Here is a 25518-nt window from a genome sequence, read left to right as displayed (position 1 = left end):
GGGTGTCCTGATCAGGGTGGGGGTCCCACTGGGGTGCCTGGCCAGTCTGGGTGAGGGGCTGAGGGCCGTTTTCAGGCTGGCGGGTGACTGAAGCTCCCAACTGCTCCTTTTTTTTCTTTTTTTTTTTAAATTCTGGGCCACCTTTAGCTCTGAGGCCTCGGCTGCTGAAAGCAGGTTTCTGGCCTTTGTTTACCTTCTGTATTTGATACAATGTTGTGGTCCGGCTGGCTGAAGCCCGGCTGACTAAAGCCGGTTTCTAGGGTTTTGTTTAGCTTCTATATTTGCAACATAGTTGCTTAGAGTTGCAGCTGAGAGGCCAGCAAGTCAGGCAGGGAACGTTGGAGTCCGCTGTCACTGGAGCAAGCAAGTCTCCCTGTTCGCTTCAGTGCATGGCTGCCGGCCGCCATCTTGGCTGGCAGTTAATTTGCATATCGCCCTGATTAGCCAATGGGAAGGGTAGTGGATGTACAGCTAATTACCATGTTTCTCTTTTATTAGATAGGATGGATAGATAGATAGATAGATGATAGATAGATAGATAGATAGATAGATAGATAGATAGATATTCCCTATGCTGTACTTTACATCCCATGACTACATTGGTCTATAACTACCAATCTGTACTTCCCAATCCCTTCACTTTTTTCACCCAGTCCCCAAACCCCACTCTCCTCTGCAAGCCATCAACTATTCTCTGTATCTATGCGTCAGTTTATGTTTTGTTTGTTCCTTTATATTGTTTTTTTTACATTCCACAATTTATCTTTTTAAAAAGTTTCTGTTATAGTATCATTTTTGTTTTTATTATTAAGCCTTCCTTCAATAAAGAAGTGTCTTATGTCAAATAAAGCACACCACAAGGTTGTACTACGCTATTTACAGTTTTGTAGTGAAGTAAAGTGACAGTGGAAGACAGTCTGCTCTCGCCAGATTTATATTTTTACACTTTCAAAATGTTGAAATTGCTCTTGATAAGATCACCAAAGACCTCTTAAATTGCCAAAGTTGACTTTTCCCTCCTGTTCCAGCTATTTTTGACTTGTTGACAACTCCCTCCTTCCTGCCTGTTCTTTCTTCCCTTGGTTTTGAATTACTTTACTCTTCTGGTTCTCTTTCTTCATCTGATGAGAATTACTCCTTGGGCATATTTATTGATTTTCACTGCCTCTGCTTTTCACAGAGGTTCATCCTTAGGCAACTTTTTTTCTCACTCTAAAAACCTTTTTTGAGCAATTTGACCAACTCTTGTGCAATTAAACAACATCTATATTCCAATGACTCACAATTCTGTATGTAACACTGATAGAAGACAGTTTTAACCTCCATTCCTCCAGGTTAGTACTCTCACAGGATATTTCTGTGTTGGCATGTCCTCTGTTCTCTCCTTTGATAATATTGACCTGTCAGATAAGTCCTCCTACTCCAGAGTAAACTGTGTTGCTTAACATAAAATAATGAAGTCTTCCAATTACAAGATGTACATGGACTTGAAGAGAACACCTTAGAATTTTATAAACAGCACCTCTCTGTCTGAAATTAACTCATATAACCTATAACCATTGCATCTTACTCTTTTTCTAGTTAATTTGCAAGACTTAGAAAACCAGGTACATTTTTTTTAACTTCCCACTGTAAGCATTGACTTTTATTCCTTACAACCTACATCATCTATATTCTCCACTGTTTCTACAGCTTAGTTCTTCCTCAAGACGTGTCTCCATGCATCACAGTCAGCAGTCTTAGAATGAGGCAGGAAAACTCCCAAGATCTACCCATAACCTTTCTACCGTTGCCCAATCTGACTTATGGGGTTTGCTTCAGTGCCTTCTTTCTGGAAAATTGCAGGCTCCTACTTAGCTTTGTCTCATCTCATTCATAGAGACAATTTTGCATGTAAGTAGGCAAAATTCTTCTTTTTATTGACATCTGTTAAGTTTTTATATCTATATTTATTTTTCTTGGAAGGAACCAGGAGTCACTGGTTTAGAGAACATATCATTCTTATTCCAGAACGTATTTTTGCCAGTTCCCATGCCCAAAATCCCCCATAAGAAAATACAGTGAGAGCCAGAGTTTTATCATGCATGGATCATAATACAGAAGAGAAACTGCCAAACTATGAATATCAGAGCCAATGTAAGGAAGCTGGGGAGGGAGGGAGGGAGGAGAGAGAGAGGAGAGGAGAGGAGAGGAGAGGAGAGGAGAGGAGAGGAGAGGAGAGGAGAGGAGAGGAGAGGAGAGGAGAGGAAAGAAGAGAGGAAGGAAGAAAGAAGGGGGAAAAAGAAAGAAAGAAAAGGAAGGAAAAAGGGGGGGAAAGGAAGAAAGATTACACCAATCTTTGCACTAGCAAATCATCTCCAGGGAGACGAGAAGGTGGAGGCCTATTGTTCTTGGAATATAAGCTACAAGGTAAACAAAGAGCTCCATAGCAATAAGTTCTTAAGCCTCTCTGGAGTAATAGTCTGAACTCCAGGATATGTTTGCTATTTAGTTATCCTTTAACCCAGTTTCCAATATTCTTTGCACAGAAAGCCTAGACCAGCGGTTCTCAACCTTCTAGCCCTTTAAATACAGTTCCTCATGTTGTGACCCCAACCATAAAATTATTTTCGTTGCTACTTCATAACTGTAATTTTGCTACTGTTATGAATTGTAATGTAAATATCTGATATGCAGGATGGTCTTAGGCGACCCCTGTGAAAGGGTCGTTCGACCGCCAAAGGGGTCGCGACCCACAGGTTGAAAACCGCTGGCCTAGACCATGCAGAAATGTGACACTGGTAGAAGATAATTTTCATTTATCATCTGAAAATTTGACACCAGTTGCCTATTGGATATGTCTAGCCTGATGCCCCCAAAGCTTCTCAATGTGATTATGTCCAAAACTGAACCCCTCAGTTACACACATACAACACAAGCATGCACGCACACATGGAACCTATTCATCCACCTGAAATCCTTTTACTCATTGACACCAGAGTTCATCTGTATCTCCGGGCCATAAACCTGGGAGTTATTCAAGTCTTCCTTCTTTTTCACCCAACACACAGCCATTGAGTTCTGCAGAGTCTTCTTCCTTTTAACCCCCTTTCTCAATTCAATGTAATAATGAATACCAACTAGATATTTATTATATTGGTGAATTTTTGTTAAGTTTGTAGGTGTGATGATGGTGCTATGTGTACTTTTTTTAAAAAAGGAGTTGATATATATTGAAAACACATGCTGAAGTATTTAAGAATACAATATTATGTCAGCTTGTTTAAAAATAGCCCAGTTGAGGAGGTGAATGTGTAGGAATATAATGAAACATGGTTGTTTTATTTATTTTATTTTTTTTATTCTTATTTAAAAAATATTATAATAATTGTTACAAAGGGTATTACATATGTGTCCTTCCCCCACCCCCCGCCCTTGACAATCCCCTGCCCTCCCTTACTCCCCAGTGTCTTATGTCCATTAGTTATGCTTATATGCATGCATACAAGTCCTTCGGTTGATCTCTTACTCCCTGCCCTTCTGCCCCCCAACCCTCTCTGGCCTTCCCACTGCAGTTTGACACTCAGTTTGAGGCAGCTCTGCCTCTGTATCTATTATTGTTCAAAAGTTTGTAATGGTCTTTATTATCCATGAATGAGTGAGATCATGTGGTATTTTTCCTTCATTGACTGGCTTATTTCACTTAGCATAATGCTCTCTAGTTCCATCCATGCTGTTGCAAATGGTAAGAGTTCCTTCTTTTTTACAGCAGCATAGTATTCCATCGTGTAGATGTACCACAGTTTTCTAATCCATTCATCTACTGATGGGCACTTAGGCTGTTTCCAGATCTTAGCTATGGTGAATTGTGCTGCTATGAACATATGGGTGCACGTATCCTTTCTGATTGGTGTGAAACATGGTTGTTGATGGCTTAATCATACTTGGCACTGGACAGTAGGTCTATGGGGACTATTTGTAATATTTTCCTGAATTTTATATATTTGAAAATTTCTATAATTTTTATAAGTCATAGTTTTCCACTGGTTACTGAATTACGTTTAGAATTTTCAAAACTCTTCATTAAACATCACCAGCCTCTGTTTCTTGACCCATCTTTCCCTAATTCTCTAAATTTCTAAACATTCAGCCAAATATGCCTGCTCATGTTCCTGGTTTTTTTTGGTGTGTAACCTACTAACTATAATGTTATATCCACTTCAATTAATGTACTATGTCAACCTAAAATTGCGTTTCCTTCATGAACTCTTTCCTTAGCTTGGGACCAAATATGATATACTATTTATTCCTTCTCTGAACTTCCAGAAAGATTCAGTACCACTTAAACCACTCATCATATCCTTTCTTATAATCTAGCTGGGGCTTCTACACTTTTATTTTTTCCACCAATTCTCTAAATCACACCTTCATTTAATAAAATAAACTTTATTTATTTATTTACTTATTTTTATATATTTTATTGGATTTTTACAGAGAGGAAGGGAGAGGGATAGAGAGTTAGAAACATTGATCAGCTGCCTCCTGCACACCCCCTACTGGGGATGTGCCCGAAACCAAGGTATATGCCCTTGACTGGAATTGAACCTGGGACCCTTCAGTCTGCAGGCCAACGCTCTATCCACTGAGCCAAACCGGTCAGGGCAATAAAATAAAATTTAAAAACAACAAACAATTCTTCTCAAAAACAAACATAAAACTGTGCTTCACCTATCTTTGCTTTCTCTATATTGACCCTTTTACATGGAAGAACTCAATAAATGTTTGCTCAATTGACTTGTCTATAAAACTTTAGATGTGGAAAATAAATAAATTCATACTAGCAACTCTAGCCAAATATGTAATTTTTAGATTTTTTGAAAAGCAATATTTAAATTTTTATTATATAATGAATTTTTGTCTTGTGATGTTTTCCCCTTAAATATAACCTAGATAGAAATATGCTTTTAAATTATGGATTACATTTGGGTTCCTTCAGTTATTCAACAAAAATGTATTGGTACCTAACATGTGCCAGGCACAGGTTTAAGCTCTGGAAACCCAATAGAAAGCAAGACAGATAACATATCTGGACTCAGGGTCTAGCCTAGTGATGTAGAGAGACTAGTAGATATATAATTTAATGTCAGTTATATGTGCCATGAAGAAAAATACTAGTAAAGAATACAGGGAGTGTGGAGTAATTGGGGCTATTGTTTATAGTGGTAGAAAAGGCTCCTTTGAAGTGAGAAGGAAGTGAGGGAACCAGCCATATAGATCTCTTGTAGAAAAGACTATTTTTGGCAGAGGGAACAGCAAGTGCTTTTCTTGAAGCAAGAGTATGCTTGGCATGCTCCAGAAGTGTAAAGAGAGTAATGAGGCTGAAATATTATGAACTTGGAAAAGATGAAGGAAATATAAGATTAGAATTGTGGGCAGCATACAACTAAGTCATACCGAGTTCTTTTTTTGGTCATGGTAAAGATTATGGGTTTGATGAGGAGCCATTGGAGGGTTTTGAATGGAGGAGTAATATGATCTGATTTATGTTTTAAAAAGAATCTCTTTTGTTGTTGTGGGGAGAATTAACTGGGAAATGGGCACAACTGAAAGCAGAAGGATCATATAATTAGCTGTTGTAATAATCCAGGTGAGCGATAATGATAGTTTATATCAGAGCTATAACAAGGAGGTAACAAGAAGTGCACCAGCCCTAGCTGGTTTTATTCAGTGTTTAGAGCATTGGCCTGAGAACTGAAGGGTGCTGGTTCAATTCCCAGTCAGGGGACATGTCCGGGTTGCAGGCTTGATCCTCAGTGTGGGGTGTGCAGGAGGCAGCTGGTCAGTGATTCTCATCATTGATAATTCTTTTTTTTCAATATTAAAAAAATTAATAAGTATTTCATCAAATACTTTTTTAAATTAAACTCACCTAGAATCCTAATCACCCAGAAGTAATCAATATTAATATTTTTCTTTCTTTTATTGTTTAAAGTATTACATATGTCTCCTTTTCCCCCCGATTGAAACCCCCACCACTCCCGTCCCCCCGGACAAGCCCCCCACCGCCCCAGTGTCCATGTCATCATTGATATTTCTATCTCTCTCTCCCTCTCTCTTCCTCTCTGAAATCAATAAAAACATATTTAAAAAAAGAAGTGCACCAATTCTGGACATGTTCTGGAAGTAGAGGCAACAGGATTATCTAACAATTTGAATACTGGAGTTTATAAAAGAAAGTTCAAGGATGATTCCAAGGTTGTCAACCTGAAAAACTGTCAACAAAAAAAATATGTCATTTACGGAAATGAGGCAAACCATGGGAAGCGAAGATAACGGGATAGAGATAGAGTGCAGAATTTGGTTAGGCCATGTTAAGTTTGAGATGCTCATATGACATCCAAGTTGGATTTGTGAGTCTAGAGTTCATAGTTGAAGATGGGGCTAGATATATAACTTTTTGAGTCATTGTCATATCAAGGGGGTTTACAGACATGGGAACAAATAGAGGAGTGTGAATAGAGAAGGAAAGAAGTGTCAAACTCAACTAGAGCACTCCAATATTAAGAGAATAATAAGAGGAGGAAGATTCAGCAAAGGAGGTGGAGAGGCTTGAGACAAGAGGGTGGAAGTAAAACCTGAAGAGTGCAGGTTATAGAAATCAAATGAAGACAGGGTTTTGACATGGAGGGAGGGATCAGCTGTATCAATAGGACTATGCATTACCCATTGAATTTGGGTATGTGGAAACCACTGGGCTTCAGGGCTGATGACTTTGAAAAGTCAATAATTAAGAATTGCAAGACCATTTGTTACTTCTGGGTCTTTAGAGTTTTCCTTTTTCTCTTTCCCAAGGTAGCCAATTCATCTCTAATTTCTTTTAAATTTTCAATATTACAGAACATAAAAGACAACTTGCAACAAATCTCAGGTCGGATTGGCATCATTGACAAGAAGAAGACAGCAGCATTGCAGAGTGCCACACCCGCAGAAAGAGCAGAGCTCCAGGAAGCTCTCTCATGGCTGGATTTCCAATGGGAAAGAATTAACAAAATGTACAAGGACCGCCAAGGGTAGGTGACACTTTTATTTCACTAAGTGATTACACTGGTTTTCAGGGAACTCTAAAGTTCATTTCAATGTTCTCCATGGGGAAAAAAGAAGTGGGGAGGAAGGGAGAGGCATCACTATCACTGGAAAAATGTAAGTGGAGTGAGAACAAGGAATGATGATTAGCTCATACTAATGGGCTGAATTCCAGAAATTATTCCATGCCGAAGTTAGCATTATTTCGGAGCACTGTATTATCTGCTAAAATTCTGGTATTATCAAAACAAGTTTGGTCATTTAATTGAGTTGGTGTAAATAACTGTATAATATAAAGTATATATCTTTGGTCAAATTTGTATCCTACATATTTATTGTATTTGATACTTAGATTAATATGTTTGAAATATAAGCTATCAACAAAAAGTTGATTTTCATTTATTGTTTCTATTTCGAAGGCATTATTTTATGTTTTGAAGTCCCCTCACCTATTTTTTTGCTGCCAGGAATTTGTGAGATTGATTTAAAATAACTTCTTAGTGCTTACCTTAATTAAAATACCTAGCTTTGACCAATAACTTTAAATTTACAAGTATTCTTTAGCCTCACATAACAAGAAGTTAGAGTGTTGTTTTTCCCTTTCAGTTTTAGGTTAAAAGTAATGAAGTTTTAATGGCTTTAAAACAGTTTGTTTGAAATTTGTAGTTTCTAGACCAGCCGTGGGTAAACTATGGCCTGCGGGCTGGATCCGGCCCGTTTGAAATGAATAAAACTAAAAAAAAAAAAAAAGATGGTACCCTTTTATGTAATGATGTTTACTTTGAATTTATATTAGTTCACACAAACATTCCATCCATGCTTTTGTTCCAGCCCTCCGGTCCAGTTTAAGAACCCATTGTGGCCCTCGAGTCAAAAAGTTTGCCCACCCCTGGTCTAGACAGTCTTCCTTAATATTCTAAAATGGAATCAAATAAATTTCTAAAGTTATAGGGCACCTCCTCAATATCTCACATCTACCAGCTTTTAACCACCCATACTTCTAATTTATTTATTTATTTATTTATTTATTTATTTACTTACTTACTTACTTACTTACTTATTTACTAGAGGCCCGGTGCACAAAATCCATGCACTGTTTGGGGGGGGGGGTTGTCCCTCAGCCCAGCCTGCACCCTCTCCAATCTGGGACCCATTGGGGTATTCTTGTCTCTATTGTCTTTTCTCAGATAGTGTTTTCTCTCAGCCACCCAGGCCACCAATATCATATCCTAAGAACCTTGGAGGGTTCTCGGGTAGCCATTGTTTACTGTGCTTCTATAGGCACCTACCACTTTGCACTAAAGCAGTGATGAAACATTTTGCAGTTTCTTCCCTACTTTATTTATGTCCTCTTTGGCCAGTGAACTAGGTATTCCCTTCTCACAGGGCCATATGGATGTCCCCTTTTAGTTCACCTTCAACCATAGACTTTAAAAGAGGGAGAAACACTAATCCCATTCCACAGAGAGGGTAAACGGAAATATCACCCCAAATAGGGGGCTTTTCGTATGTCCAGCAAAGAATAGAATATTTCTATCTCATTGGAATCACTTTTTTCATATCCAGAGACTAGAAGGTTATCTTATGTTTACTCTAATTGGCCTTCTCTAGGAATTGGTCAGGAACCTTTAAAATTCTTATGCTTTTTGGTCTATTCTCAGGTAAATTTGTTGTAGTCATTGCTTGTAAGCACAGGCTGTAGAATCCAAATTGTTTTGGAATCCTGGCTTTCTGCTGACTATCTATGTGCCCTACAATAAGCTCGTTGACTTTTATGCTTCACAATTTCCTTATCTATAAAATGGGAAAAGGTATTTTCTAAGCCATGTTTGTTATAAGGACTAAATGACACAATGCATATAGAGTGCTTGGCAGATTTCTTATACATGATAATGCCTCAATTAAGCTTGACAATTTTGTTGATGAAAATGATGGTCTTATGGCTCTGATCATCTTCATATCTGTTAATTTATTCTGATATTCTTTCACATTTTCCTGAGAACCACAGCAAGATTAATTAAATTCAGTCCCTGCTTTGAAGAACCTCCCATCCTGGAGAGAAAATGGGCAGTTAGTAAAATACAGGTTGATAGATTCCAGCTATGTTAGATGACAAGAAAAATATTCCTGAGGAGTGGAATAGGAACATCTGATTCAGAGTCAGGAATAAAGCAAGGTCTATGAACCACTCAAGATTCTGATTTACAACTAATAGGACGTGACTATGGTTAACTTAGGTAGATTTATATAACTTATTAGAGGGAAATCAGGTAGCTCATGGAATCATTTGAAAGGCCTGAAAGCCAGGTTTAAAAATGAGTAGCAAAGGGGCTTAAGGACACTTATGTAATACCTTAACCAATAAAGGAATTAAAAAAGACTGGGCTAGGCATTCAGAAACACAAGCCACCAAATGAATCTTAATTGTGAACTGCTGCCATGGCCATGATACTCTGGTTCACCCAGGGGTACCATTGCCCCTGAATATTGTTTGCTGCTATCACTGCAAAAAGTCTCTAAATTATTTCTTTTTGTGTAACCAACTTCAGAATTAAGGTTTCTGACAAAATCATTAATAAGGCAAGGATATATTTTAAAAATTTTTAATGTTGACATAATTGCAGGTGTCCCCCTTTTCCCCGCTCTTTGCCCACTTCCACCAACCCCTGCCTCCCCCTCCCTTGGCCTTTACCAAATTGTTTGTGTCCATGGGGTATGCATATATGTTCCATAGCTAATCCCTTTGCCTTCTTCATCTAGTCACCCCCACCAGTCTTTGTAGGCCATGTAGTCTTTGTTGCAACTACTCAACTCTGCTGTTGTAGGGTGAAAGAAACCTTAGATAATACATGATGAATGGTCATTGTTTATTCTAATAAAACTTTATTTACAAAGACAGATGGTAGGCCAGATTTTACTGTTGGACATAAATTACAGACTCCTCTTATCAGGCAAGTGTAGGTCATATAATTTTAGCTTCTAACTGCCAGCGGTCAGTGAAAATAAATAGCTGGTTTTGGGCTCCATTGTCATGGTAGTCAGGGACTTATCTCCCACCAAGGCCCATAGAATGGTAGATTCTTGAATCCTTAGAAAGATTAGAAACTAGACATTTATAAATAGACAAATGTTTCCTATAGCTTTATGTTGGGTTCTCAACAAAAACCTACTGATTTTTTTTTATTGTTGAGAGTATTACAAGTGCCCCTCCTTATTTTTTCCCTATTGCCCCCCTCCACCCAGCTCCCACCCCAGCCCAGGCATTCACTACATTATTGTCTCTGTCCATGGGCAATGCTTATTATGCATATAAATTCTTTGATGAATCCCCCCACCCCCGCAATCTCCCTTCTCTCTGAGATTCATCACTTTGTTCCATGCTTTCATGCCTCTGGATCTATTTTTTTTGTCAGTTTATTTTGTTCATTAGATTCTATATATAAGTGAGATCATGTGGTACTTATCTTTCTCTGTCGGGCTTACTTTGCCAGGCATAATAATCTCCAGGTTCCCCCATGCTCTCTTTTTTATAGCTGCATAGTATTCCATTGTGTATGGTGTAAGGTGGTGATCTAGTTTCATTTTTTTTGCGTGTATTTGTCCAGTTTTCCCAATACCATTTATTGAGAGACTGTCTTAACTCCATTGTATGTTCTTTCCTCCTTTGTCAAATATTAATAGACCATAAAGATGTGGGTTGATTTCTGGGGCCTCTGTTCTGCTCCATTTATCCATATGCCTGTTCTTATGCGAATACCAGGCTGTTTTGATTACAGTGGCTTTGTAGTATACTTTGATATCTGGTATTGTGATTCTTCCAACTTTGTTCTTATTTATAAAGATTGCTGTGGCAATTCAGGGTCTTCTTTGGTTCCATAAAAATTTTTGGAATATTTGTTCTAGATCTGTGAAATATGCTGTTGGTACTTTAATAGGAATTGCATTGAATCTATAGATTACTTTAGGTACTATGGACATTTTAAAGATGTTAATTCTTCCAATCCATAAACACGGTATATGCTTCCACTTATTTGTATCTTCCTCTATTTCTTTTTCAGTGACCTGTAGTTTTCCCAGTACAGGTCTTTTACTTCCTTGGTGAAGTTTATTCCAAGATATTTTTGTTGCTTCTGTTGTTGCAATGGTAAATGGGATTGTAGTTTTTTGTTTTGGGGTGTTTTTTTTTCAGTTTCTTTTTCTGATAGTTCATTATTGTTGTATAAAAATTGCATCAATTTCTATATGTTGATTTTGTATTCTTCTACATTGCCAAATTCATTTATTAAATCTAGATGATTTTCGGTTGAGCCTTTAGTTTTTCTATGTACAATAGCATGTCATCTGCAAATGATGACAATTATTCCTTTCCGATTTGGACAATCATGCAATAAAACCTTGGTACAGGATGTGTCATTATGTTTTGCCAGTGATTCTCAGGAAACTTTAAAAGACTACCATTTCTTGGGGCCCAACGCAAGCCACTCTTTTTTTATTAGTCTGAGAGTGGCAGTGGTTTCTAATCATTGGGGAAGTTTGAGAACCACTAGATAATGCGATACAAACAGTCTTAAAAGATCTACATGCAGTTCAGCCAACCATGCCCTGTATTTTTTTAAGCAATCACCTTTCACAGTCTAAAGAAATCTGGCCTCTAGTCCTAGATTATCTGGATAATTGCCTCAATTCGTCACTCCTCTTAGCTAGAACAGCATGATAACTATTACTTATATCTAAAGGCTGTTATGCTATCATTTCCATTGAAAAGTACTTTGAAGATTTATTATTATTATTAGTAGTATTATGATTTTATTTTTTGGCTAGGGCCTCTGATCATTAATGGGGGAAGGGGAGGAGGAGGGACAAGGGGCATAAGGAATAGCGGAGGCCTGAGACCCGTACCAGGCCCTATACTCCACGCTGGTCATAGTAATTGAAGCAGCAGGAGCACGCGTAGCAACCGGCCTCTAGTGGCTTCCGTCTTTAGGCTGCCTGCACAGTTGGAGCCCTGATACACTGTTCACCATAACAGCAGGTGGAGATGAGCTGGTAAGTGGCAAGCTCTTCAGGGTGGCCACACGGAGTGGACAGCATGGAGCCTTTGTTGATGACCAGTGCAAGGCCAGGGATCATTCTTGCCCCGTGAAGCACTCCTCGTCATTGCCACAGGTCATGGGGTTGCCAGTGCAGTCTGAGGAGTCGGTTATGGACTCCTTGGTGCCTGTCATGACTGGGGACAGATCCATTACCAGGAGCAGTAGCCAGCTGAGGACCATGGTGCCCTGGTGGTGGGCCTCCCAGAACTGCTGAATGACACTCCGCACGCCCACAAGACTTTTGTCCCTGGTGCTGCCCTCCCAGAGTCAGCACTTAGAGTGTCCTTGGTTCCCAAAGTCCTGTTTCCCTCTCAGGAGCTTCTTCATGATCAAAGCTGTCAAGTCCCAGGGTCTCAGCAGCTTCCCTGAGACAGAGACAAGCCAGTAGCTGCTGCTGGACAAGAGTCTTTATGGAGCAGAATGGGGTGACCTCACAGACCCCTCAGGGTTCCACTGTCCACTCTAGGGGTGAGGTCATGGGTGGGGGAGGGGTGTCACAATCTGAAGGGCAGGTTGGCCTGCTGACCTGCCAGGGAGTGAGGCCATTGCCACCCCGCGTAAGTAAGAACCCTGTGCCATCCTGGCCACTCAGTCATAGGCTCTGCTGGATGTTGGGTGCCGCTCCTGCCCAGTGCCCATGGTGAGCCTGTTTCTCAGATGGGCAAACCAAGGATCAGGAGGAGAAAGTGATATGTTCAAAGCCTTAGAGCAGTCTGCATTCCCACCTTCAGTGAATTTTTTAATAAGCCAATTTAAGGTTAAGTCAAAATACCTTTAACCAGTAAGAAGGTATTGAAATTTCTTCATGTATAATACATGTATGATAGTGTGGTAGTCAGCTATCACCATAATATGGTGATATAAATCACCCCAAAACTCAAATTTATTCTCATGCTCATGGATCTTTATGTTGCCTGTAGTTTGGCTGACTTATGCTAAATTTGACTGGGCAGCTGCTTTAATCTGTGGGTTAGCTGAGCTAGGCTCCAGGATGTGTGTTAAGGTCTGTTACATATATCTTCATTCTGGGCCTAAGATGAAGGGTCAGTGGCATGCTCTTCTCATGATTGATCACCAGGGTATGAACCAAGCCTAACTTCCCAAGAGCACTTACAGCTTGTGTTCATGTCAAGTTCACTCACAGTCTATTGGCCAAATCAAGTCTGACATTCATAGAATGGAGAACTAGTCCCTTTATACAGTAGAAGGGGAAGAGGAATCTGTACTTGCTGAATATTAAATCCATTATAGACAGTTAATCATTTACTATTAAAGGATTTTTATAGCAAAAAATACCTTAGTGATTTTGTCCTGTTTCATTATTTTACAGGATAGACTAAGTCATAAAAATGTTAAGTGACTTGCCCAAGCACACACTGCATGTCATATTTCTATTTTACCAAAATATTGAGTTCTAATAAGTTTGCATAGTTTACTCACAATAAGATACAAATATGAGAAAATGCATTAGACTCTTGGCATTCATAAGGCATAGGTTCTGAGACCATCATTACTCAACAAATTCATGAATTCCATAGGATCAGAACTCATCCATATTAATTCCATAATGTAAAACAGACATTATTCTTTAGGAGAAGGCAAGAAGGAGAATGAAGAGCCAGATTGATTTGTGACTACTCATTATCTAAGAGACATGCTTCCATGCATTGTCTTCCAGCATATAGAATTTCAACATGTGTCTCGGTAAATTACAAATTATCAAAATATTAAATGTGGCTCCTTTCAATGGAAACACAGATACTGAACACAGTAAACATTAAATCTATGAATCCCATGTATACGGGTAGATATACATATATGAAAGATAAATATTTAACTTTATGGGACACTATTTTTGTTGCTAAATTCTTTTTCATCTATTTCTTGGTGGGTTACTCAGTGCATATAAAAGACACCTACAGGAAACATTAAAATGAAGAGAGAATTAACATAAGATCGCCCTAATATTAGAAATACGAAGTCTTTCTGTCTTTCAACAAATACTTGAGGACCTACCAAGTGTCAAATACTCTATTGTATTTATTTCTGAGACCATCTTTATAGTCCCTCAAACTATTAATAAATTTGCCCCTGTTCAGGAATATTTTCCCAAGCCTAAGAGGATAGACCTGTTCAAATGAGATGATAAAAGTGAAAGAAGTTTCCAGACGACAAATTGCTGTACAGCCATAAGATGGCATTATTGTGTAACAACAAGGTTCTGGTCTGACATCAAGCAAGTGATTTAAAAAAAAATTATATTCCTCCTTGGAATTGCATTAAGTCAGATATTTTGGGATGGGTCATAAGTGGTTAAATTCAAGGTGATTCTGAGCTTCAGATCTGATGTAAAGGGAACATGTGTCCAAAAGGAGTGATTTCTATAGTATTGAATTTCTAGAGAAAAAATATCAAAAAAATATGGGGAAATCAGTGTGAGGGAAAATTGTATTACTGATCATATTTCATAGAATGAGAAATAGGAAAACAGTATTGCATAAAAGTAGCCAGACACAAAATGATACATATTGTAAGAATTCATTTATAAAACTCAGAAACAAGCATATTTTGGTTTAAAAGTCAGGTATGGTTATCTTTGTGGGGAGTAGTAATTAACAAGGGCAGGAGCAGTTTTTTGGGTTCTGAGGAATGTTTTATATCTTGATCTGGATACTGCTTGCATTGATATCTTTCCTTAAGAAAGTTTATGGTACTATACATGTGTGATATCTACACTTTTCTGTGTGCATGCTGTACTTGAATGAACTTTACACTGAAATTAAAAAATACATAAATAAAAATAACAATAAATACATACTTTTCTAAGGACAGAAGGACCTAACTCAGAATAAAAAGATGTAACTTAAAAAATCATATTACATTGTTCTCTTTTGGACATTTTACCATGGAGCCCTGAATACTTTATAATTAACTAGTACAGACCCTAAGATAAGATTGTGGGCACCAAAGCTCTTAAGGTTTTTCTGAATTTACCTCCGTGGTGCTGGGACCAAAGTGCCACATGTCAACAGGTTGCTGCTAATGGGAGAGCTGGAAGCTGCTTCCCTCGGGATTTCTTCTTTGTTTGGTTCCTTTCGTGCCAAGCCTCGGTGTTAAAGTACTCAGATTCTTGCTGCCATTTGTATTGCATGAAGAAAAATGAGACAATGAAATAAATGAAAGAAGCGAAAACAGGAAGAGAAACTAAAGAAATCTGATTTGAAGAGAAAGTGCCTTAATCATCTCTGTATTCAGATTCTAGAGATCAAGCATGTAATTGTGCAAGTTCAATCTTTATGCAACTTTCTCCTAAGCGTTTGCAATCTCACTTGTACTTTTTCTATGGAGATAGTCAATAAATGTTTTTCTTTCAGGTCAAGGTGAGGGAAATAACTCTACACTACCCACAGAGGGAAAGAATAATACACTAATCCTCATATCATCACCATACAATTTTATCCTCCAAAGTGGAAGTTAGAGGGACAGATGCATAATCAGGGAACTTTTCCAGAATTGTTTGTTCCCAAATGAGACATTAGCTATAGCAGCATTATCAGCCTCTTCTATTTGTCACAGTGCCATATGTAGTTGGGAAGATACATTATAAGCACACACAGGATCCTGACAATTTAGGAAGGATAGGCATCGAGGTCTTAGAATTAGTCTGTACTCAATGTAAATATTTTCATGCAAGATTAGATCTTCAAATTTTTTTCCTTCTGTGTGTGTGTGTGTGTGTGTGTGTGCGTGTGCGCGCGCGCGTGCACACGCATTCGCCAATATGGAATTCTACTGTTCCCTTTTGAACTTGGTAGAATTAAGAAGTAAGAAGTAGGAAAAAAATCTCCTGTAAATGGTAAAGATTTTTACATTTCATTTTAGAATGATTGTACTGACCAGGGGAAAGAATCCTCATACATATATTTGTAGGGACAATGCAGAGAAACATGTGTTAAATTGAGAAAGAAGTGAAATTTTCTATTTGTGTTCCAATGTGTTGCACTATTGAGACCACATGGGGAAAGGCTCTATTTTGGTTGTCAATGTCGTTGTTGTTTTTTAAAATCATTATATACTAAGTTATTGATTTCATAGAGTTCACTTTTAAAACTTAGCTATCTATGTAAAGAATATAATTCATCATTTATCTCCATAGATGTATCAGAAAACATTTTTATACATAGATACACTCATCAACTAATTTAAATATTGGAAACATTTAAAAGTTTATTGTTAATCTTAAAGTTTTCCCCGGTTAGGTATCTTGCTTATTATCTGCTCTTGTACCTTCATCTACATTGTTTGGTCTGACTTATTTTATTGACTTCTGGATATCAGAAACCAGGTCAACTTTGCTTGTTTGTGCAATGCTTAGTACAGCTCACACGGTCAATAAACACTCTTTGTTGATAATGACAATGATGAAAACTATAATTTCACAGCATTGTTATGTCATGTATACCAGAAATAAATAATCAAAACTTTAAGAAGGGAAAATCTTTTACTAACATGTCATTTTCTCTCATCTCCCTTCACCAAGCTTAACCTCTACACCATCATCTCTGTCATATTTGCTTCCTCTTGTGTATTTCACTTTAGGGCTTACCCCTCCCAAACACTACCTTCTCTTTCATGCTACCCTGCTCAAGTCTTTATATTCTGCCCAAACTCTGTATAATCTAAATTAATTCCTACCTATTGTGAATATCTTTCAGTGGCTAGTTGTACTTTGCACACCACTGTAATTGTGAGTCAAAACATGGGTCATTGTTTCCACCAGATAAAGTGTATCATTTGACTGCTGATGCCAATTACATGAAGGTTTTACCACCAGAGGCAGAGCTTGAAACTGCAAAAGATTAGTTCCATATAGTTGGTGTTAGGAGGCATTAAATGTTAATTTGTTGACTCTCAAACAGCCTCATCAATACAAACTAATCATAAACAAAAATATCCTTATCCCACAATTCCGATTTTTTATACTATTTAAAGCATGAACTGTTTAATGAGCAAGCCTTTTGAATTAGATACCTAAACTAGCTCTTCATTTATATTTCCTGCTTTACATATAATTCCTTTCTGAATTCTTAGTTGTTGAGAAGAGTAGGTGAAGGAATTAAATGAAGGGAACCTCTTTTATTTCATTAATAAAAGAGTGTTTTGAAATGCATTAAATGTTTGTTTCTGCCCATCAGCTTATCATCTGTATGTTCCTATTGCTAGTTCAAAGCACTGAGGAGTTGCACAGTGATTTACTTTTTATGAGAGCCATTTCACACAGCATCATTTGCCTTATATCTTCACATTTTCAGATTCTTATAAATCTTTACAGTTCACATAGAGGTTAGCTTAAATTTTGCTTCAGATAAGAAATTGACTAGATATAAAATTCACATAATCTCAGAGTTAACCATAGATCAATATCCTGGGTCTTTTTCTCAAAGTAATTGAACATTTTTGTTTCCCAGGATAGCTGTTTACACACATTTCCATTCTTCACCATAGATGATTCAACTTCTTCCATGTACGGGGGCTATAGTTTGCTTGTTAGTTATCTACCTAAACTTGTATTTTCGTTATTGCCAAAGGGAAAACGCTCTTATATAGAAACCAATTTTATGCCTATAGGACTAACCTCATTTTGTAAATAATGCCCCTATTGGTCTTTACTGATTTTATGTTTGTTGGCTTTGTCGTGTCACAAATTTTCTTCTCTAAGTATACATTTTTCCCCTCTACACAGAATAGATGAGGTTTGGATAAAAGCAAAACCGTGATAGTGTCATTTTCCCAGAAACTATCTTTACTTTATCAGTTAGAATTTATTTTGTCTGAGTGTAACAGAGGCTCAAGGCTTTCACTAAGACAGAAATATATTTCTCTTTCCTTAAAAATCTGGGAGTGTGCAGCCATGCAGTTATGATGGCTCTGGTCATTCCTGCTTTCTAACCAGATATCCTTTTATAGTGGGCCCTCATACACATGTTGCAAGATGGAGTTCCCATGTCCACATTCCAAGGAGAATGGGCAAGTGATTTATACTTATTGTATTTTAGGAAAATTTCCTGGGAGCTTCCATATTTTACTTACACTTATATTTCATTGGCCAGAAGTAATTCACGTGACTACACCTAAAGCTGCAAGGGTGTGGGGAGTGCTGAAAAATCTTGTATTTATTTCTGAATGTCATGTGCTCTGCCAAAAACTACACAGTTATGGAAAAATGGGAGAATGGTTATTGGAAGAGATCATAGAAAAAGCATGTTTTGTTTTTTATTCAGCCTTAAAAATTATGGACAAAGGATAGCTATGTCTAGGGTTACTTACTTGCTGTACTTTTCTTACATAATTTTATGAACTCTGGCTTCCTGAATTCTGCCAATATAAAATATAAGTTTTTCATCATTTTTCATTACCCACTTGTTCTGTCTCTCCACGTCCTCAAAACAAATTGTTTATTGTTTTATTGCTTAAAGTATTACAAAGGGTATTACATATGTGTCCTTTCCCCACCCCCCCGCCTTTGACAATCCCCTGGCCTCCCCTACCCCCCAGTGTCTTATGTCCATTGGTTATGCTTATATGCATGCATACAAGTCCTTCAGTTGATCTCTTACCCCCCTCCCTCCTGCCCCACAACCCTCCCCGGCCTTCCCGCTGCAGTTTGACAATCTGTTTGAGGCAGCTCTGCCTCTGTATCTATTATTGTTCATAAGTTTATAATGGTCTTTATTATCCATGAATGAGTGAGATCATGTGGTATTTTTCCTTCATTGACTGGCTTATTTCACTTAGCATAATGCTCTCCAGTTCCATCCATGCCGTTGCAAATGGTAAGAGTTCCTTCTTTTTTACAGCAGCATAGTATTCCATCGTGTAGATGTACCACAGTTTTCTAATCCATTCATCTACTGATGGGCACTTAGGCTGTTTCCAGATCTTAGCTATGGTGAATTGTGCTGCTATGAACATATGGGTGCATATATCCTTTCTGATTGGTGTTTCTGGTTTCTTGGGATATATTCCTAGAAGTGGGATCACAGGGTCAAATGGGAGTTCCATTTTTAGTTTTTTGAGGAAACTCCAAAAACAAATTTTTGTTAATCAAATTTTGTCATACTCTTCCCCCTCTTTCCAAAAAAACCCACTGATTAGTCAAAGAGAGACATGGATGGTTAATTTTGTTGCCATAGTGCTTCTAGGTTATATATCCCCTACTTACTTACTTTAAAGTTCAGTTGTTGGTAAATTTTAACAGTCAAGATTAATTTAAGAGTGACCACTATCAAATAAGGGTCTAAACCTAAAACTAAAATTATGACAAATTACTAAAATTATAGGACATTTCCTTTTCTGGACATGTAATATAGGCCTTGCATAAGATTAAAGAGCTTCTTTTTTAGTAACACGTACATACCAGAGAGGCTTTCAGTGTTTCACATACATGATTTTACCCTCAGGAGAACCACATTTTACTGATGAGAAACTTGAGATTTAGAGAGAACAAATAATGTTGCATGTTCACATAGGAAGTATATTCCAGAGCCTTTATTTTGGCCCAAGTTGGGAACTCCTGTCTGCTGCACAACTTGCCTCTTAGGCACTTCACATAGGATTTCCTATGTTCAAGGATTATGTCCTCTCTTCCAGATACCGTTCTTCAGGAACAGCAACAGAAAAACATATAAAACATTTAAAATATGTTGTATCTTCACCTACCAATAAATTTTAAATATATGTTTAAAATTTACAATGTGGTATATTCATGTTCAATAACTGAAGAGGAAATAGACTGTGATTCTATCAGATGCTTGGCAAAGCCAACTGGTAAAGGATCTTCTCAAGTGCTTGAGGAACCCTAACTTGTTCTTTGGCATTTGAAGTCCATTTCTCATGATTCAGGACCCGGTGCAAATATTAACATTTGAATCCTTCACTGGTCTCAATCAATGATTCCATTCTCTAGGTTCCTAGAACTCTCTTTTCTTATACTTCTCTTACAAGCGCTTATCATGGATTTATGTGTTGTACATAGAGCTGTGTGCTACTCTGTACCATCCAGTAGAATTTTTATTCCTGTAAGGCAGAAACTGTGCCATTGACCTCTTCACCCCTAAACCAAACAATATAATCCAATGGTAACTGCTTAATACATATTAATTATTTTTATTGTTGAGTACTTTAATGTAAATAGTAAACTGCTCACTTAAAGGTTTAATATTTTGGAATAAATAAGGTTCTTGTGTCTTTGGTTAACAAGAATTTCATTTCCTTTATGGTTTATTCAGCAAAATATTAATGGAGGGTAAATTGCTTCATATTTATGTTTACTTCTCTTTGATAAGGCTTAATTATGACTTCAAAGTATGGTTATAGCAATATGTGAATAATCTGAGATCTTGATATGTTCTAATTATGGTGTTTAAGAGAAATAGCAGCCTCTCATAAAGAAAATTATACACATTAGCCATTAAGTCAACATAACTTTCTGGTGGAAGTCAACAAACTTTTTTTTTGTTTGCTTACATATGTGCGTGTTTTAACTTCACTAATCTAGCATGGGAGAAAATCATTGCCATTTTTAAAATTTTAATACTTTAAAATATCCATTTATTCTGTGAGAATTGCAAATTCTGGCCTGTGAGGCAATTTTCCCAATAATTATTTTCTTATTAGTTTTAGTTTATCCATGGACAGTCTCAAATTCTTCTTGAAAACGTTTCCTCAAAGGAAAACTGCCCATTACAAGCTAAAGATTTCTGCTTGAAACATGTTTTAAAATATTCTATGTGGTCTCCTAAAATGGCTAGACACTTAGAAAAATAAATACTTTAGATGGACATTTTAGAAATTCTTAATATTTGAAAAATTTACACATTTGAATAAATTTAGGCTGTATTTTTTCACAAAAGGTGAATTTTGTCTATTTAGTTTCTCTTCAGATGTTTTTTTTTAAATTTCATTTAACTTTATTTAATAGTTAAAGTTGTAGCCTAGCTTTTAAACTAAGGATTGGCATTCTATGCTCTTTGCTTTGAAAGAATTCTGAGGTATTCAGAGATATAATTCTGTAATCTTTATGGATACCTTCCATAAAGAGGTAGAACCATAGATGCCAACTCTCATATTTGTTTTATTCCTTTTTCATTATCTGCCAGTAAGTAGCAGTGACTCAAGGTTGCTTTCCTTTGGGCCCCATTGAGTCTGGCACTCTTGGTCAGCTCCTACCACAATAATTCTGCACAACAAGCACAATCAAAAATAACAATAATTTATTATTCTCATGCTGGCAGGGCTACTCTGCATCAACTCTACTTCAGCCTAATGGATAGTAGGTGAATGAATAGGTTTGATCCATGTGTTTCATTCTGTGGCCCAGGCTTGAAGCAAGTCGCATGGCAAGCTCCAAGACCAGGAGCAGAGGAATATACTCTGATAACCATGAAGCCATGTCAAGAGTGAGGATATGGCCGGCCAGCATGGCTCAGTGGTTGAGCATGGACCTATGAACCAGGAGGTCATGGCTCCATTCCCCATCAGGGCACATGCCAGGGTTGCAGGATTGATCCCTTGTATGGGGCATGCAGGAGGCAGTCAATCATTGATTCTCTCTCATCACTGATGTTTATATCTCTCTATTCCTCTCTTCTCTGAAACACACACACACACACACACACACACACACACACAAATGCAGAATACTAATGCAGATTAGAATTGTGAATAACAATTGAAAATACTACGCTATCCTAGTAGAATATTTCAGCATCAATTAATATTTTTGATAAAACACATGTAGCTTTCTCAGGCAGCCCAGCATACAACATATTGATTGATTCCACTTAGAAATGTATCTTGAAGCCATTTTCCCATATGTTTATCACAAATCCAATGTGTTGGGAGTACTTTTATTTTACAAAAAGAAAACCTCAGGAATATTATCAAGCAGAAATTTAAAGACCCCTGAAAAAAATAGAATATGAAATCAAACTTGACATCACAGTTTTATTTACCAAGTTGTGAGTTTGTTTATGCTTTGGCATACTTGGAGGTTGGGTTTCTGAATAGCATCCTGACTTTCCCTACCCAGCTGTCTACTGCTTGAAACTACCATAAGCTGACTATCATAGCTCACAGTATACCCTTGAAGGCCATCTGGTTTATGTATCTTGGCAAAATTTGTTTAAAAACAAGCAGCTGCATGACAAAGTATGGAGTCTCTGTCTAGCTGTAGTAAATAAGTAGGTTCCAATGTATAGAATAAAGCATTTTCTAATCTAAGCCAACATTTCTAAAAGGAAAATATTCTTTTTTCATAAATAAAAGAAAAATCCACAGAATGCAATGGTGAGGAAGGGACTCTATCAAATTAATACTGTGAGAAAAGTAAGCAACATAAAAGCTGATTTATGATTCAAATCAACCCCCTGTTAATAACTAAGTTGTGTATACTTATATATAGAATCCAAATGCTTGGCAATTATTATTTTTGTAATTTCTTACATTGGAATTATATTTATTATTTTAAAACATGTTTTAATTAATTTTTTAGGGAGAGAGGAAGGGAGAGGGATAGAGAGAGGGAAACATCAATGAGAGAGAAACATCAATCTTCTGCCTCCTGCATCCACCGTACTGCTGACCAAGCCTGAAAACCAGGGCATGTGTCCTGACCAGGAATCAAACCTTGATATCCTGGCTTATAGGTCGACACTCATCCATGAAGCAACATCAGCTGGGAAGAATTAATTTTCTTAAAGACCTGCCCTTTGAATCCAAATATAAGTTTGAATTTAAATAATTGAAAACACATGCTCTATCTCTCCTTCTATTAGGTCTCTGTGCATCCATTACACTTACTCTCTCAAAAAGAGTACATACTACAATTTTTTGAAAGCATGAATGGATTTTCCAGTTCATTTAAGTGCTTTCCCTTAAGTCTGTCTATAGGATCAGACTAGCCATGGTTAAGAATTCATTGTGGTTTCAATAAAATTTGTGGGATTAATACTGTCTTAGTTTGGGTTCCTCCAAAAGTCAATCCTGAGACAAGGGTTTGAGTTCAGATCTTTTATTTGGGAGGTGATTTCAGGAAGCTGTGGTGCAATAGTGCAGTGGTAACAAAGGGAAGAGAAAGTAGCCTAAAAAGGGTATTATCAAGCCAGCCACTGCTGTGGGGGACTGGGGCTTAATTCTATGGGGAAAATATTTGAAACCATAAAACAGGTGCCTCCGGGTTACTTTAGGCAAGAGTCAAGAGAGCTGTGATATTTATACTCCAACTTGTATAAGTCATTTTTTAGGACTGCTCAGAGTTACTAGTTCTTTTTTTGCAAACACTTCCCGCCTGTCCTGCATCTGGCTGTAGTGCATTCTCTGCTTCAAAGAAAGTCCTCATACTAAAACAGGTACTTAATGGCTATTGGACATCAGCCAGGGCACACTGAAGTGTCAAGAGCCAAGAGAATGGGTGACGCTCCAACAGGCTAAAAACAAGCAGCTATTCTTAAATAGTGTTCTTAAACTATTTAAGAAAAGTTTATGTGTGTGCCAAGTGTATTCCAAGTCTGCTATAGTATGGTAGAGGAGGCATTATTTTCCTAATAAGGGTGACTGCACTTCCTTCCCCAGCTGTTCACTCTCCTGCTTTTTTGTGCAACATTTCTGATTCCTGCAGTTATAAGGATCCTGCCTTATCCAAAGCATTCACATTATAATGATTGTGTGACTCATTCTTTGTCATTCTTCTTCATTGACTTGTTTACTCACTGATGTTTAACTTTGTTATTTGTATGTACTTAACTGTGGGTAGGTCTTGGAATTATTGAATCTTGCTTTACAATTTGAAAACAGACTTAGGTTTTTTACATAGCTAAGATTTGGAAAGAGCCTAAGTGCCCATCAGCAGATGAGTGGATTAAAAAACTGTGGTACATCTACACAATGGAATACTACGCTACGGTAAAAAAGAAGGAAATCTTGCCATTTGCAACAGCATAGATGGAACTGGAGAGCATTATGCTAAGTGAAATAAGCCAGTCAGAGAAAGATAAATACCACATGATCTCACTTATTTGTGGAATATAGAGAACACCATAGACTGATGAACAGGGACAGACCCAAGATAGAGAAACAGTGATCAGACTGTCAATCCCCAGAGGGAAAGTAGGGGAGGGTGGGGGTAAGGGGAGGAGATCAACCAAAGGACTTGTATGCATGCATATAAGCCAAACCAATGGACACAGACAACAGGGGGATGAGAGTATGAGTGTGGGCGGGGGGAAGTTGGGGGTTAATGGGGGGATGAGGACACATTTGTAATACCTTAACCAATAAATAAATTTAAAAAAGAGACTTAGGTTTTTTAAAGTGGGATTCACACTAGTGACACAATTAGAACTAGAAATTAAAGGTCATAAACACAGTCATGCTACATCAACTTCTTGAATGACATAAAAGACTTGAATTTGTGCTATTTATCACTCATATATTGAGAGATTTGTCAAAGGCTTTATTTAAGTAAAGTTTATGTGTGTGCCAGGTGTATTCCAAGTCTGCAAATTATCCAACAGTATTGTTTCTAGCATCAAAAGACAAGTTGAAAATATGATAACTTTCTTATGGTCACAGAATCCCTGAAAGCCCCTATTAATTGTTTGGATCAACAAACTATATGCATGATACTGGTTAGACACTCATTATTCGTGCTAACATTTTCAAAGTTAAAGTCCTGGAAGATGAAAAATGCAATTCATTGGATATCCTTCTTTACAGAAGCCAATAATAAATTAGTTCTCACTATAGATAAACACAAATTTTACTCATAAGTTAATTTTACCTCATGATCAGAATTCTTTGCCACATGAAAGTCATTTGACTTATGAGTAGAAACATGAAGAATAATGAGAATTATTAGAGATCTAGAATACTTGACTAGATGACAGCAAAAGAAAGAGCAAGGCTTTGGAAATGCAGAAAGAATAAAGTATAAGGGAGACATGAGCAAGGCTTAAAGTATTTTAAGATTGGGAACACAGGAGAAGGAGATAAGTGGAGCTAAGTGAAAATCCTTTATTTTACTGAAAGAGGACTGGAAATTGTGTGTAAGTCATTTTGTTTTGTATGTTTCTTAATAAGGAAATTACCTGTGGCGAATATGGGGAATCAGGAAAGCTAGCCTTTTATAACTGTGATGTTTTAAAGGTCACAAAGGAAATTATATTGTAGATTGGGTTTAAAAGCCCTGGAATTACTTCCAGTCCTATTTTCTCAGGATTCTGTTCATAATAAGAAAATAGATCACAGCATAGCTAAAGGGAGGCATTTAGGTTTTTACCAGCCTCAGGTGTACTGTCTCATGTCC

General features: G+C 37.4%; 1 protein-coding gene across 1 annotated transcript in view; it reads left to right on the top strand.

Annotated features, from left to right (window-relative positions):
• DMD (dystrophin) overlaps window positions 1-25518 on the top strand; it is a 2279750-nt gene that overhangs the window by 1043462 nt on the left and 1210770 nt on the right. The window contains exon 43 of the mRNA XM_023751347.1: window positions 6877-7049. Coding sequence (XP_023607115.1) covers window positions 6877-7049 — 173 coding nt within the window. The remainder of the gene's footprint in view (window positions 1-6876; window positions 7050-25518) is intronic.

The sequence above is a fragment of the Myotis lucifugus genome, unplaced genomic scaffold (genome assembly GCF_000147115.1).
Source record: "Myotis lucifugus unplaced genomic scaffold, Myoluc2.0 scaffold_20, whole genome shotgun sequence".
Classification (NCBI taxonomy): domain Eukaryota; kingdom Metazoa; phylum Chordata; class Mammalia; order Chiroptera; family Vespertilionidae; genus Myotis; species Myotis lucifugus.
The sequence above is the reverse complement of the archived record's forward strand: the minus strand, read 5'-3'. Positions and strand labels throughout refer to the sequence as shown.